The 13,662-nt window shown below is 34.4% G+C and overlaps 1 protein-coding gene across 3 annotated transcripts in view; it reads left to right on the forward strand.

Moving 5' to 3' along the window:
• LOC149807179 (neurocalcin homolog) overlaps nt 1-12,670 on the forward strand; it is a 144,598-nt gene extending 131,928 nt beyond the window's left edge. For all 3 annotated transcript variants that reach the window (XM_089963184.1, XM_089963175.1, XM_089963191.1), the window contains one exon: nt 230-12,670. In XM_089963184.1, coding sequence (XP_089819310.1) covers nt 230-427 — 198 coding nt within the window. In that variant the 3' untranslated portion in view covers nt 428-12,670. The remainder of the gene's footprint in view (nt 1-229) is intronic.
• The last annotated feature ends 992 nt before the right edge of the window (nt 12,671-13,662 follow it).

Below are 13,662 nucleotides of genomic sequence, written 5' to 3' on the forward strand. Positions count from 1 at the left end.
AACTACGTGACTTATAGCTTGAGTTGTATTAATACATGCATTGGTTTTGGGTCCACAAGTTGCACTCAACAGAGATGAGTACAGGGTTGTTTCAAATTAAGAAGTATTTGGCAAGTATGATGATTTCATTGGCAAGCTACCACATTTGCTCTAGTGCTGTCATTTTCTTTAATCACAAATACTGTCTCAGAGTTCAACATTTTGATCCCATTCTGATTTCTATTTGCAGGCAATCTACAAGATGGTTGGCAGTGTGATGAAAATGCCTGAGGACGAGTCCACTCCAGAGAAGCGGACAGACAAGATATTCCGACAAATGGACAAGAATTTAGATGGACAATTGTCTCTGGTAGAATTCATAGAGGGGGCCAAAAGTGACCCATCAATCGTTAGATTGTTACAGTGTGATCCAAATTCTGTGAGTTGATGGAGAACTTAATGACACAGTTGGGAGTCATCAGTGGTGTTTCTGATGTCTAGTAATCTTACACTGTATTGACTGGTGTATAAAACATATACCAAACAATAAACAGTTTTGCCCCAGATCTATCATGACATAGTGCACCAGAATATCAGGGTCTGTGTGATAGCTTGAAATCATATGTGCCTACTAGGGTGAAATGATACACCCCTGCCATGTATTGATATAATTTACATACACAGCCAAGAATACAATACACTATTAATACACATATAAAATTTCATGGTCTTTTTATCTTTAGAAGGTCTATCAGTAGTGGGGTGGTGCCATTTTGTATGTGTTGACATATTGGATGTATTTCTAGTAAGCACATTACAGACATGAAAATTATATCAATTCATATGATACAAAGTACTTTAAAACAGACTACCTGTTAGATGTCAGTGATTTTCATTCAGTCAAACATTTAGGGCCATTCAGGCTGCTCCATTTGATCAGGTGCAGGACTCAGAGATGACTAAAAACCAGGTTCTTCATATAGTACTCCCTGCAAATACAAAACAACTGCCACAGATGCCCATTTCTGCCAGTAAAATTGGATATTGTTGATATCGCCTACTCCCTTCTACAAATTTAAAAGGTGACTGTAACTTGTGTGGTTTGGATTCTGGCACCATGCCGATTCTTTGTTAATTTTTTTCTATCCTGTCTGTATGATCTGTTGCTGAGTACATATATCAGCATAAAAGGAGACAATACAAACTTGTTTCCCGTGTACTTTTTAAGTATTTTACAAGTCATTTTATAGCCACCTTTGCATGAAGTTTCTTCATTGCTTTTTGTTGAAATGGATCTAATTTGGATGTCAATACTACCAGTGTGTCATACAGTGAATATGCCATAGTTCTGATTCATGGCATATTCACTGTATGACACACTGGTAGTATTGACCTATATTTCTGCATAACACACCGAAACTGTAGCACTCTAATTTGATGAAAGTAAACAAGGATGTAAAGCAATGGAGAAACATCAGGTAAAATGGTTTTTAAATGATTAGTAAAATACAAGGGGAACAAATCTGTAATGTCTTTTTTATGCCGATAAATGTTATTAGGTACTGAGTGTGCTGAAGGGATGAAATGATCAGCATGGAATTGGCAGGGTTGGGACACAGGAGCATATTTAAAACTACATGATTAATTGTTTCACCCCTACTGCCTACACTGTTCATAGTTTATGGGGGTATAATATACACCAGCTAATACAATAGTAGATCTTCCCAGAACATGTGGATGTTTATACACAGACAAAAATGAATTCAGATATTTTTGTTATTTTTTACTATCATTCTTTTTTGTAAATTAGTATTGTATTACATTTTTTTTTCATTCAGTCCAAGTGTTATGATCTATATAATAAATAAAATATCTTGCTAGCAGTTGCTTTTATCAAAAGGGTTGCAGGTTGGTAGTCTGCCAGGCCTCCCTGGATCAGCTGCCTCAGTTTGTCCGCGGCACAGGTACTTAGCTCCCATTTTCTTGAATGATATGTGCAGTAATGTGTTGAAAGTGCCTTTAAAAATCAACCAACCAACCAACCAAACCATATATACACCCAGGCAACTTGCATTAAAACAGTTAATATTATCATTTCCTTATATCATGTGATATATTCTATGATCAGCAAATTGATGGTTCTAACCTGTTTTGTCAAGTCTATATTGCTGAGAAAGCAAATTATCATTGGATAAAATTGACAACATTAAGTGAACCAATTGTGTCCCTTATAAGTAATTGCATGAAAGTGCAGTGCATCCTTTTGGCCATACAATGAAACATCCCCTTTGCAAATTCAGCTTCAGAACTTGAGGTTCAGTTTCTTGAAACAAATCAGCATTTACTTCTATTAATTGCTTTTTACCAGTCATGCATTTCTGCTTCAGTGTATTCATGTCATTTATGCATTTGTAATTGTTCTGTGACAAAAAAAGGAAGAAATACTAAAAGCAGTGTCTTACAAGCAATGTGTTGTTTTATTGTGAAAGCAGTATCATTGTATTTTAAGTTAGAGAACTGCACCCAGCTTTGTTGGATGATTAAAAAACCTGACAACACCCAATTCTTTTGATGCTCTTTGAATCTTATTTCAGTGTATTTTCTGTGCCAATGCAACCTATTGAAGCCTCTTTAAGTATGGAATTGAGTTTCTGAAAGAATGAACAATATTATCTTTGTTGGAATAATGATGTTTTAAATATTTTCCTATAATGGTTTGAAATCTTTACCAAAAAGCTTGTAACTTGATTAACACATTTCATCATGTATATTTTCATATTGCCATATACCTTTTACATAGATTATTGTGCCTATTCTATACATTGTAAGATAAAAAAAGATCTTTTTAACCTTTTCACATGTGCACAGATAATGCCAGTGTATTTGTATGTTTACTACTGATTCGGATTGAGCTTGATGATGGCTGTCTTTGTCAGATGCAATAATGACAGCCCCTGCACTTGCTTAATACAGAACATTTCAGGAAGGGCAGACAAAGCCTATGTCTTTTCACAGCAAGTGATGTGTCTATATGAAATATACCTTAACAAAACTGTATTTATGCATGTTTAACACCAATACAGGGAACACAATCTCTTCTTTACCATGTGATTTTGATGGAAACAAGAGGGAAGAGTACAAAGACTGCACCTGCAATAAGAGACCATTCTCTGTGCAGTTAATATTGCCTAGTTTTCACAAACTATAGTGTATGACTGCTTTGTCACTGCCTTAGGCTGTGGATATAGACTAAAGCAGGCATGGGCAGCTTCATATAGGGCATGGGCTGGGTAAGTGATTTTTAAATCCACACCCAGTGATGTAAATTAATGAATAAAACCAACAGGCCATGTTTTGCCTAACACAAGACTGAGGTATAAGGTAGTGTTTTATTTTTGAACAATAAATATAAAATGATGGGCAGATCAGATGAAAACTCTCTGGGCAATTCAGATCTAAATGCAATGGGCAATTTAAATCTGTAGTGGCAAAATTATAAACTGGCATAGTATATCACCACATGCAACATTTGTTACCATAAATGCCATGGAAACAAAGGTTGCTTAAAGAATGTAATTAAATGCCAATTGAAGTGAAGTGTAAATCGTTTTAAATTCATAGGTATCAAAATTCGTGGATTGGTTTTAAAAAAATGTATATTCATGAGTACATAATTTTGTGGATTGACATTTTTTTTAAAAATGCTTAAAATATTGAGTGATGATGTATGTATGTATGTGTATGTATATAATGTATAAAATCTCATTATACTGTCATTTTTGAATGCATATCCAAGCAAACAGGCTTAATCCATACTGCACTAATTGGATGATTAGGTAATGTTATTCATTCCTAACACTTAGCATAAATGCGGATCTCTTAAATCAGGAAAGATGCCTATGTCTTTTTGCATGTATTTAACATCAAACAAAATTAATCCCTGCAATAATCAGTGTGAACAGAAAGCAGTGGAGCTCTTTGATGTTTTGTGAACATATTGAAGGAGAGGCTGCTGTCTCATTCAGAGGAAGTGACATCATACCTTTGTGCCAGCTGTATGCACAGAACTTTCAGATTTATCTGTCAATAAATTAATCAAGAAGATCAAATTGTGCTGTCATGAGTGGTATTGAACCCAAATGATTTCTCAGTTAAATGAGTGGTAGGGATGTTCCATCAATTAAGGCCTTCATTAACCTGGTAAACAACCACTGAGCTAAATAATGCAGTAGTGGATTGCCTCTTCACATTACAAAGTATTACTTTGGATGGACACAATACCGGCTTCAGGAAAGTGGGACTGATCTACTGATTGTTTATTCAAAAGTTACATGTTTGAAACATAATTACATGTAGTAATAACAATGTGCGCTTGTGTGTTCTGTTTTCTTAAGGGTATACTGAATTGTTCTTATGACCAAATAGATAACAAAAAAATGTGAAAGCTTAGCCATGAAATAACTATTATTTAAATCTGACACAGTAATTACCTTTACATTAATATATCTATTAGTATAGAACAGTGTTTGACTCTAGATAAATACAGTGCATTCATTTTCCATATTTTTGGATCTTTTATGAATAAACCACTTCTGATATTATTCAGGGATGTGTGTGCTTGAAAAAGGTGCCAGCTGTGACATTTTATATTCTTAATTTTATTACAGCCACATTGTGGAATATTTTATTGAGTTATTCATTATTATCAATGGTTATGTGTGCTTTATGCCTCATAGAAGGACTGATTTTTTAGTATAGTATGAGACTGTTATTACATTAGCTTAGTGCTTTCACATTCATAAAATTTTATATGTCAATTAAATATTAATTAGTTAATATCATTGTTCCTTATCTGGTGCATGCATATATGTGTGTGTGTGTGCGTGTATATATATATATATATATATATATATATATATATATATATATATATATATATATATATATATAATTTGGAAGGGGGGGTCACAGAATTAAGTTTTGCAAGGGAGGAGCATCTTTGCTAGCCAAGGTTCCGATAACCCTATCTACACCTTGGTGGATCGAACAGCTATATTGGTGCTTTTTCCTAGTGACATCTTTTGGATTTCATGTGTTGCCTTCCTTAGTATATAATGCCAACTAACCAATAGCGTGGTGCATTGTACATCCGCCAGAAACACTGGTTGCAATTGACCTAATAGGGATACTTTGTAAGTTTAACATCAAAAGTATGACTGTGTACCAGAGTGAAGCCATTACAGGTGTATTTGAGTGAAAGGTGTTTGTGCAAACACAGACTGACACTGGAAAATTGCTTATTTACCAGTCCATTCAGGATGTATGCTTCCTTTGTCTTGATCACATAGGAACAGTGTTCAAATTCGACCAACATAATTTTGATTGGATGCATTGGATGAAGCTGATGTAATGTCAGTAGTCTGTAGTACAGACCCTAGAGCATTCATTCTGTTATAAGGTTTTTGATAATTCCAAGACATTATCGGAACCTTGGCTAGCGAAGATGAGGGAGGTGATTAGAATTTAATGCCATGCCACAAACTGGTTTCTTGTCAAACTAATTCCATTTTTCTTTCAGGAAACTATACTATAGAATTTCACACAAAATTATTTTACTGCTTTCTGCTTTTGTTAAAATTAATCATTACTTGACAAGCAGACTTGCTACTTCAGAAATATGTGACACCTAATTAATGGGCATTTCGTGTAAAATCAGATGGTGAAGTTTTATTTGATCATGTCCCCAAATGAGTCTTGGAGGATGATAATAAACGTTTGTTGTTGCAGGGATCTTTTCTTAATTTGGGCCAGGTGTATGAAGCTGATGTAATGTCAGTAATCTGTAGTTCAGACCCTAGAGCATTTCATTCTGTTATAAGGTTTTTGATAATTCCAAGACGTAAGCTTTCGTACCCTTTTTTGTCATGTATTTTTGGCTGTGAAGAGTTTAAACTAGTGGGAAGAAGATGATGACCAAACAAGTTGAGTCAGTGACACCTCTATTGATTGTCTGACCAAGAAACGGTGTGTAAACTAGACCTAGTCACCTTTGACTTAAGCTTAGTCAGCAACATCTTTATTGATCTTTAAACTAGAGTTAGTGACTTGAATTTTTACTTCATTAATGTATTTTTTTCTTGGCTTACTAGAAAAACAAAATAAACTGAACATATCTGGCAAATGCATCAACATTAAAACAGAAAAGTGATATTTCACTTTAGCACAAAGTGGGAATGATCAGGTGTGCTTTAATTGGCAGCTTGGTTCATATTTCATTATGACTTGAAATTCATTGTGGCTTGCCCATCAAAGCCACACAAATTGGTGTCTGCTAAATTTAAATTGATTCATAGTATTTTTTTTAAAAAAAAAGGTTTACAACATGAATTGCATTTGAATTTGCACTAAAAGGCTATAATTGAATTACACTGAACATTTAATGATATTGATAAAAAAAAAATACTTTTTATTAATTTTGGGGGAGTGAACAAATTGTTGTTAAAAATGTTATTTCTTATTCTATCTCAATGCATGAACGTGACATAAACATATTTATAAAACGATCATAAATGTGAACTTTGATTACATTGAGATAAGTTTACTATATAATCAGTATAATCCTGTTTTATCACAAAAGTAAATTTGATTTCATTATTCATTATTTTTGTCACGTTGTTATTTATGTAGCCTTGAATATATTCAATACCTGTTGGAAGACATTTATTACTTTTTTATCATCAAACATATTGAAAACATTGAGGAATGTATTGTTAGATAAATTGAATATTAATAGGTAGTAAAGATTCCAAAAGTCTGGCTGCTGTTGTTAAATCTCTTAGTTGTTCATTGCCATGTTTCCTTTGGCCTGCCTTGATGTTTATTGCCTAGTGGTGTCCATTAAGCCTGATTTTTACTCCAAAATATAAAACACAAAGCATAATTATTTCTTTTGATCAGGGGGCCCCGAGTGGTCTAAAGCGCTTTCTATTACGGATCACTGCCATCTCACCTCTGTCTGCGCTGGTTTGAGTCTCAGATTCAGCCAATGTGGATATGTGAGAAAACTTGCCCGTAGCTTCTTGTGGGTCGGTGGTTCTTTCTGGGGTTTTCCCGGGTCCTTCCTCCACCATTAATACTGGCCGCCATGTATAGCCTATCGTGTGCTGAAAAATGGCATTAAACCCCACAACAGCAACAACATCATTTGATCAGATAGTGTTCAAGTGTGATTTATTTTTGAGGAGTGATCCAGGAATCAATAAGCTATCAGTAAAGCCCAGGAAAAATAAATGTCAAAACTCCAAGTTACTGGAGTTTTACTTTGTGAGACACAGGAGCAAGGTGGAGCATTTATTTCATTGCACATACTGCAAACAACATATTGACATAAGTCAATCTGGGGTATACAAAGTCCGTCACAATAGAGCACCACATATATGTAACATATTTAACATGCTGAACTGAAAATCTAGATTACTTCTCTTCATTATTATTCATTATGTTATTCTTGTTTTAAAACACTAACTATTAATTGACATATCCTTTTCAGAATGATTCTAGCCATGAAATGGGTTGATTACAATAATAAGCACAAGCTTTTGTTTGCACAGTTGATTTGTGTTGATAAGGCATTACATCCAGACTGGACTGATGCATGTATTACTGCTGTATTACCTGTAAAGACCACATTAAACTTGAAAATATGATGTCCCGTCCCCCAATGAAATGGTCAGTCCCAGATGTGATTGATATTAATTTTTCTATAGAGATAAGCATATCTTATGGTCAGCCTGCATCATATAGTTCTGGCAATGTTATGGCCATTAAGAACAACTTAGTTATGACCAGGATTCGAACAGAGAAAGAATCCAGAAGGGATGTTTGGACAATAGTACCATCCAGTCTCTTGTGAGTGCATAGATAAACACTAATAACACTTGCATTACTTTCAAACCCTCTATTAAACTATAGCATGCAGCAAAGACTGTATCAGATTAAGCATATATTGTGCCATCCAGTGGATTTTAAAGACAGAAACTTGAAATATGTGTTTGCTCATATGTGAATTCTGGAGATATTTGACAATGCTAAATCTACCAATTTTTTTTTTTTTCAAGTGTTTTAAATGCTGTGAAGAAAACAGTCAAGTTATTCTTTTAGTCAGATTTGAATTTCCAATCATTTTTTGTAGGATTATATGAAAAGATAGCTGATTCTCAATTGGATGACATCACTTTTTTTGGTCACATGCACTGACACCCCACCCCACCCCACCCCACCCTTGGCAACCTCAAAACACACTTTTTGAGCCTCAGAAATACTCAACACTTGGCGAGTATGGCATGTACATATATGCTTAAAGCTCTCTAATGTCAACACAGTGTCTTGTACACGGTGTCAGCTATAGTGTAAGCTAAATCACCTTACTTTCGTTTAAATTTTTAGATTTTAGCTTATGCAACAGCTAACATACATGCAGCAAATTTATCTACCATAAGTTATTGACCATTTAATTTTCCAAATTGGGGGGGGGGGCTGCAATTTTCTTTTAAGCTGAGATATTTTATTTTATTTTATCTCAAGATAATTTATTTTTTTAAATCGTATAATAGACATAATATTGTTATATCGGAACAAGATATTTTTCCCAGCTACTGACAGATTTTTTAAAAAAAATGCCAGGCCTCTCCCCATGAACATAAAATTGCTGGTCCCTACAGACCCCTCTCCTAGAACATAAAATTGCTGGTACATGTAACTAATATAATTGTGATATATGGTGGTATGAATAGCAGTACATTCAGAAATACTGCAGTACAAAATATTTTGTGGTATCAATATCAAATGTTAACTGTGTCCATAAAACTTATTTCTTGAGTAATTTTATTACCAACACCTAGGGTAAACATTTTTACAGACGGGGAAAGGGGAGGGTTGTAAATTTTGCCTGAAAGAATGCCAAAGAAAGTGGGCGGTTGTTTATCAAACATGTCATCCACTAAATGATAGCTGTGCAAATCAAGAATGAGAGCATAGAAGCTATACTTTTGGTTGTTTACAAATAATTTTAAACTCCCCAGTATATTGAATTTTTCTTGAGAAACATTTAAATCTTGTTTCTCCTTTTTTCAAGTTCAGTGTTACAGGCCAAATAGTAATGTAATTAACAAACACTTGGTTAGAGTCTTGAACATTTTAAATATTTTAAAAGACAAAGTGCCAGAGTACATTTATAAATTTCACAATAGTTGATCACTTATTAGTTTTTAACATAAGGATAAAATAAAGTCATCTACTAACTACTACATGTACATTGTTCATGCCATATTAATGCACAAGTACTGCAAACAGTGTAGATCCACTTGTGCATTACTGGATCTCATATTTGATCTACACAGTGTATATCTACAGCTGGCACATTACTGGATCTCAGATTTGATCTACACACTGTATATCTACAGCTGGCACATTACTGGATCTCAGATTTGATCTACACACTGTATATCTACAGCTGGCACATTACTGGATCTCAGATTTGATCTACACACTGTATATCTACAGCTGGCACATTACTGGATCTCAGATTTGATCTACACACTGTATATCTACAGCTGGCACATTACTGGATCTCATATTTGATCTACACACTATATCTACAGCTGGCACATTACTGGATCTCATATTTGATCTACACACTGTATATCTACAGCTGGCACATTACTGGATCTCATATTTGATCTGCACACTGTATATCTTACAGCTGGCACATTACTGGATCTCAGATTTGATCTACAAACAGTGTATATCTACAGCTGGCACATTACTGGATCTCATATTTGATCTACAGTGTATATCTACAGCTGGCACATTACTGGATCTCAGATTTGATCTACAAACAGTATATCTACAGCTGGCACATTACATGATAGTAGATTTGATATACAAACAGTGTATATCTTCAGCTGGCACATGACAGGATAGCAGATTGATCTACACTGTAGGTCCATAGCTTGTGCATTACTGGATGGCAGATTTAGTCCCTGTTCATAGCTGAGTAAGCAGTAGATAGGAGTCAATGTATTAAATTGCTAAATATTGATTCTATGATTGTAGTTCTTTTATATATCTCAAATAACTTCAGTGGAAATTGTTTGATTGTCTCTGTTTTCTGATAAAGCAGTAATTATTATAATTTGTTTTTTGTTTAAAATGGGAACACTTGTGTGATTATTTACAACTTGAAACAAATCCCTGTTTAAGGTAGAATGCTAAGGAAAGAGCCTAATCAGCGATGGATCTTGTAGGGGCATATTTCCAGTGAAGTCCAGTCATGAATATACTAGATCTGATCTCAGAAAATGTTTAATTTCATTGGCATCATGGCAGATATGGTTAACAAGATGTTTTTCTATGGATGTGTTTTAGCTCACCTGTGGTATAGCTCAGTGGTTTTCAAAGAACAAGTTACAGAATCTAAGGCACTGGTCTGCATCGCTGATTAAAATATATTGCAGTATTATAATCAAAAGATATAATTGTTGGGTCACAGGCATAAACAGTTTTCTTCAACTGGGTTGTGAGAAAATAAGTTTGAAAACCACTGGTATATCTAACCTGTCCATAAGGCCAGGCGAATTTATGGTATGGGCATGTGTCCATTGTGCATCATCCATTGTTCATTAATCAGCAATTGCTATATCCTGGCATGAAAGTCTTTCAGTGAGGTTGGGGGGGGGGGGGTAGGAATGATACCAATTCACAATTAAATATGATATATACGAACCTTATTTGATTTTTGTCTAAGAACTTAAACACTCATTGGAATTTGTCCAAATTTGGTACAAAGCATCCTGACATGAATTTTATGTCATTCAAGTTCTACAAATTATGCAGATTTGGAGTAAGGTATGGCACTCAATTAAAAAACTGGTGAACAGAATTTTACTGAATTTGAAAGTATTCTGGCATTAATGCTTTCAGATTTATACAAATGGTACCCATCTGCCATGAAATGTGGCCACTGTTATTAAAAGTAAAAAAACAAAACTAAAAATAACTTATTCTAAAAAAATAACTATTAAGGTTTCAGATTTGACAGGATGCATCCTGGCAGGAAGGTTTCTCAGATTTGTAGAAATTATGCAGATTTGCAATCAAACATGGTCAACATTGCTCAGAATTGCTAAAACTTTAAGTACTCAAAAAGTGCTTAGCATAATTTGACAAAAGTAAACAGAAGTTGTTCTGGTATTAAGGTTTTCAGGTTTGTACAAGAGATACCATTCTGACTTGAAATATGACTGATGATGCTATCAGTTAAAAAAAAAAACTTAATTAACTTTTTCTCAGATACTATGCAGCAGAAGTTGATGAAATCAAACGATTCATCTTGACATGAGCAATTTACAACCATAAAATATTATTCATCATATATAGCCATTTGTAATAATAACAGAAACTTTTAAATGACTTCAGAACCTGCTTGACAGATTTCAGCTGAATTACAGACCACATCCTGGCATGAAGTACATTTTCTGTACACATGATGCTAATCTGTCCTCAGATATGGCTGCAGTAGCTAAAAATAAAGAACAACTTCAAACAACTTTTCAAAAACTGCTGAACAGTTTTTGACCAAATATGACAGAAAGTATTCTAGCATAAATGTCTTTTAGATTTATACAAATATTGCTGATCTTTGGCCACCAAATTTTAAGCTACTTTATAAAGCACAAAAACTGCAACCAGTATTGACATAAAACATCATTCCATAAGACCTTTCAGTTCTGATCAAATTTAGCTGATGTGCCATCAAATACAGAAGACGGTAAAGAAAATAGAGTCCTTGAACTGTTTTATAGCATATACAACCCGTTGCTTTAAAGAAATTTCTTCAGAAAGCATTCTACTAACCTAGATTTATTAACCAGTAAGTGATATCAGACACACCTGAGCCTCTTGCTTTGTTATTATTGTTGTTGGATGGAATGACTTGATAATTGAGAGACGGGAAAGAAAGATACCTTGATGCTCTCGTCTTATATTAATTAAATGGCATTCATAATCATCATCTTTTTCTACACCTTATTATGATTATTATTATCAAACTAGAATATTTGCTTACATTTAAAATTAAAGGTTACTTTTTCAGCATTCTTCTGGCTAAGAATGCAATAGTTAAGATGCAGTTGCAGAAACACTGACAGATTTACTGTAAAATTAATGTGTATTTTGATTTAAAGTTGACATATATGCATTCTTTAAAATAAATCAAGCAAAATGAACAAGCCCATATATAACTGGTTCCCAATCTTTCTTGGCCTATAACCGAAAATATAGTTTTCCTGAAGCTCACAACTCCATTTCCACATTTTGAAAATTTTTGCCACCATCAACAACAATCTTTGCAACCCTCAAGAACATCCTCATGACCCTGATTTGTGATGCGAAATGGAGGTTGTGAACCACTGCCATATTTGACAGTATAGCATGCAACAGCAAATTTGGATCAGGAGAAAATAGGTAATATGGCTAACAGCTTGCACGTGTACATGATACTTTGCTCTCACCTCAATACTGTCTGTACATTTTAATTGTTATATAAATATATGTGAGTAAATTTTAAGATTTACCTTTCATTGTTGGATCATTCTTCACTTGCAGCTTTGTAAGTAAACATTTGCCTTTTCTTTATAGATCTTGATATTCATTTTATAATAGCTTTCAAATCCATGTATGATTTGGCAGTGAAAACCATAGGAACAGGGTTTTCCCCAGTCCTTTCAGGTATGTTGGCTGGCACCACCATGCTTACTTGCCAGATGAGTGCTTACAGCCACAATTTAATTTAGTCCCCATGCCTTAGTTTTCTGTCACTATGCCTTCAGTGCACAATAATCGTGTTTTTAAAAGTACATTGAACTAGATCCTTGTTCTCTCATTCAGTTTTATATGGCCAGAGTGACTTCCATGTTTAATTTGTCCTTCAGACTGTCTGAAAATGTTTAGAAAGTTTGCTTGAGAAACACTTGCAGTGGAAGAGATTATTTCAGATCCATTTCATCTGAACAGATCATCTCTTAGAGCCACCACCATGGAGATTTTGTTTTACTGGAAAACCTTGAATCAGAGTAGCTTTTAGTTTTCGCACAAAGTTAAAATTTAAAGAGAGTGGTTCAGGTGTCTATTGCAAAGTTCAGTTTTCTGGGTTGTTGCTCATTTCATTGGTGTTGGTCAGTAGTCCAGATCATGTTTTCTTACACATCTGTTTAATTGGAACAGTCAACATAACACCCAGATCCATGCTTGAAGAGTCATGGTAGCTTAGTGGTTAGCATTCTGAATTCTCACCAGAAGACTGCATGTACGAATTATACCGTCTGATTAACCCATATTGGCTTGTGCATCCATGAACAAGGCACTTTACCCATTTTCCGCAGCACTACATAACCTGCTTGTGTTGCTGTGCCAAACCAAAGCACAAGGCAGTCAGAGTTTGAAGCATAGGAGTTTTGCTGCGTATGATATGGACTAGTTTGTAATGTTTAGTGTCATAATAAAATTTTATTAAGCTGTGCTTTGTTGTAATATAAAGAGAAGAGATTTGTCATTTTTTAGTTCATTTTGTTGTTGTTGTTATAGGGTTTAACGCAATTTTTCAGCACACGATACATTGCGGCCAGT

Source organism: Sinohyriopsis cumingii, chromosome 1 (genome assembly GCF_028554795.1).
Source record: "Sinohyriopsis cumingii isolate HCF-2022 chromosome 1, ASM2855479v2, whole genome shotgun sequence".
Classification (NCBI taxonomy): Eukaryota; Metazoa; Mollusca; class Bivalvia; order Unionida; family Unionidae; genus Sinohyriopsis; species Sinohyriopsis cumingii.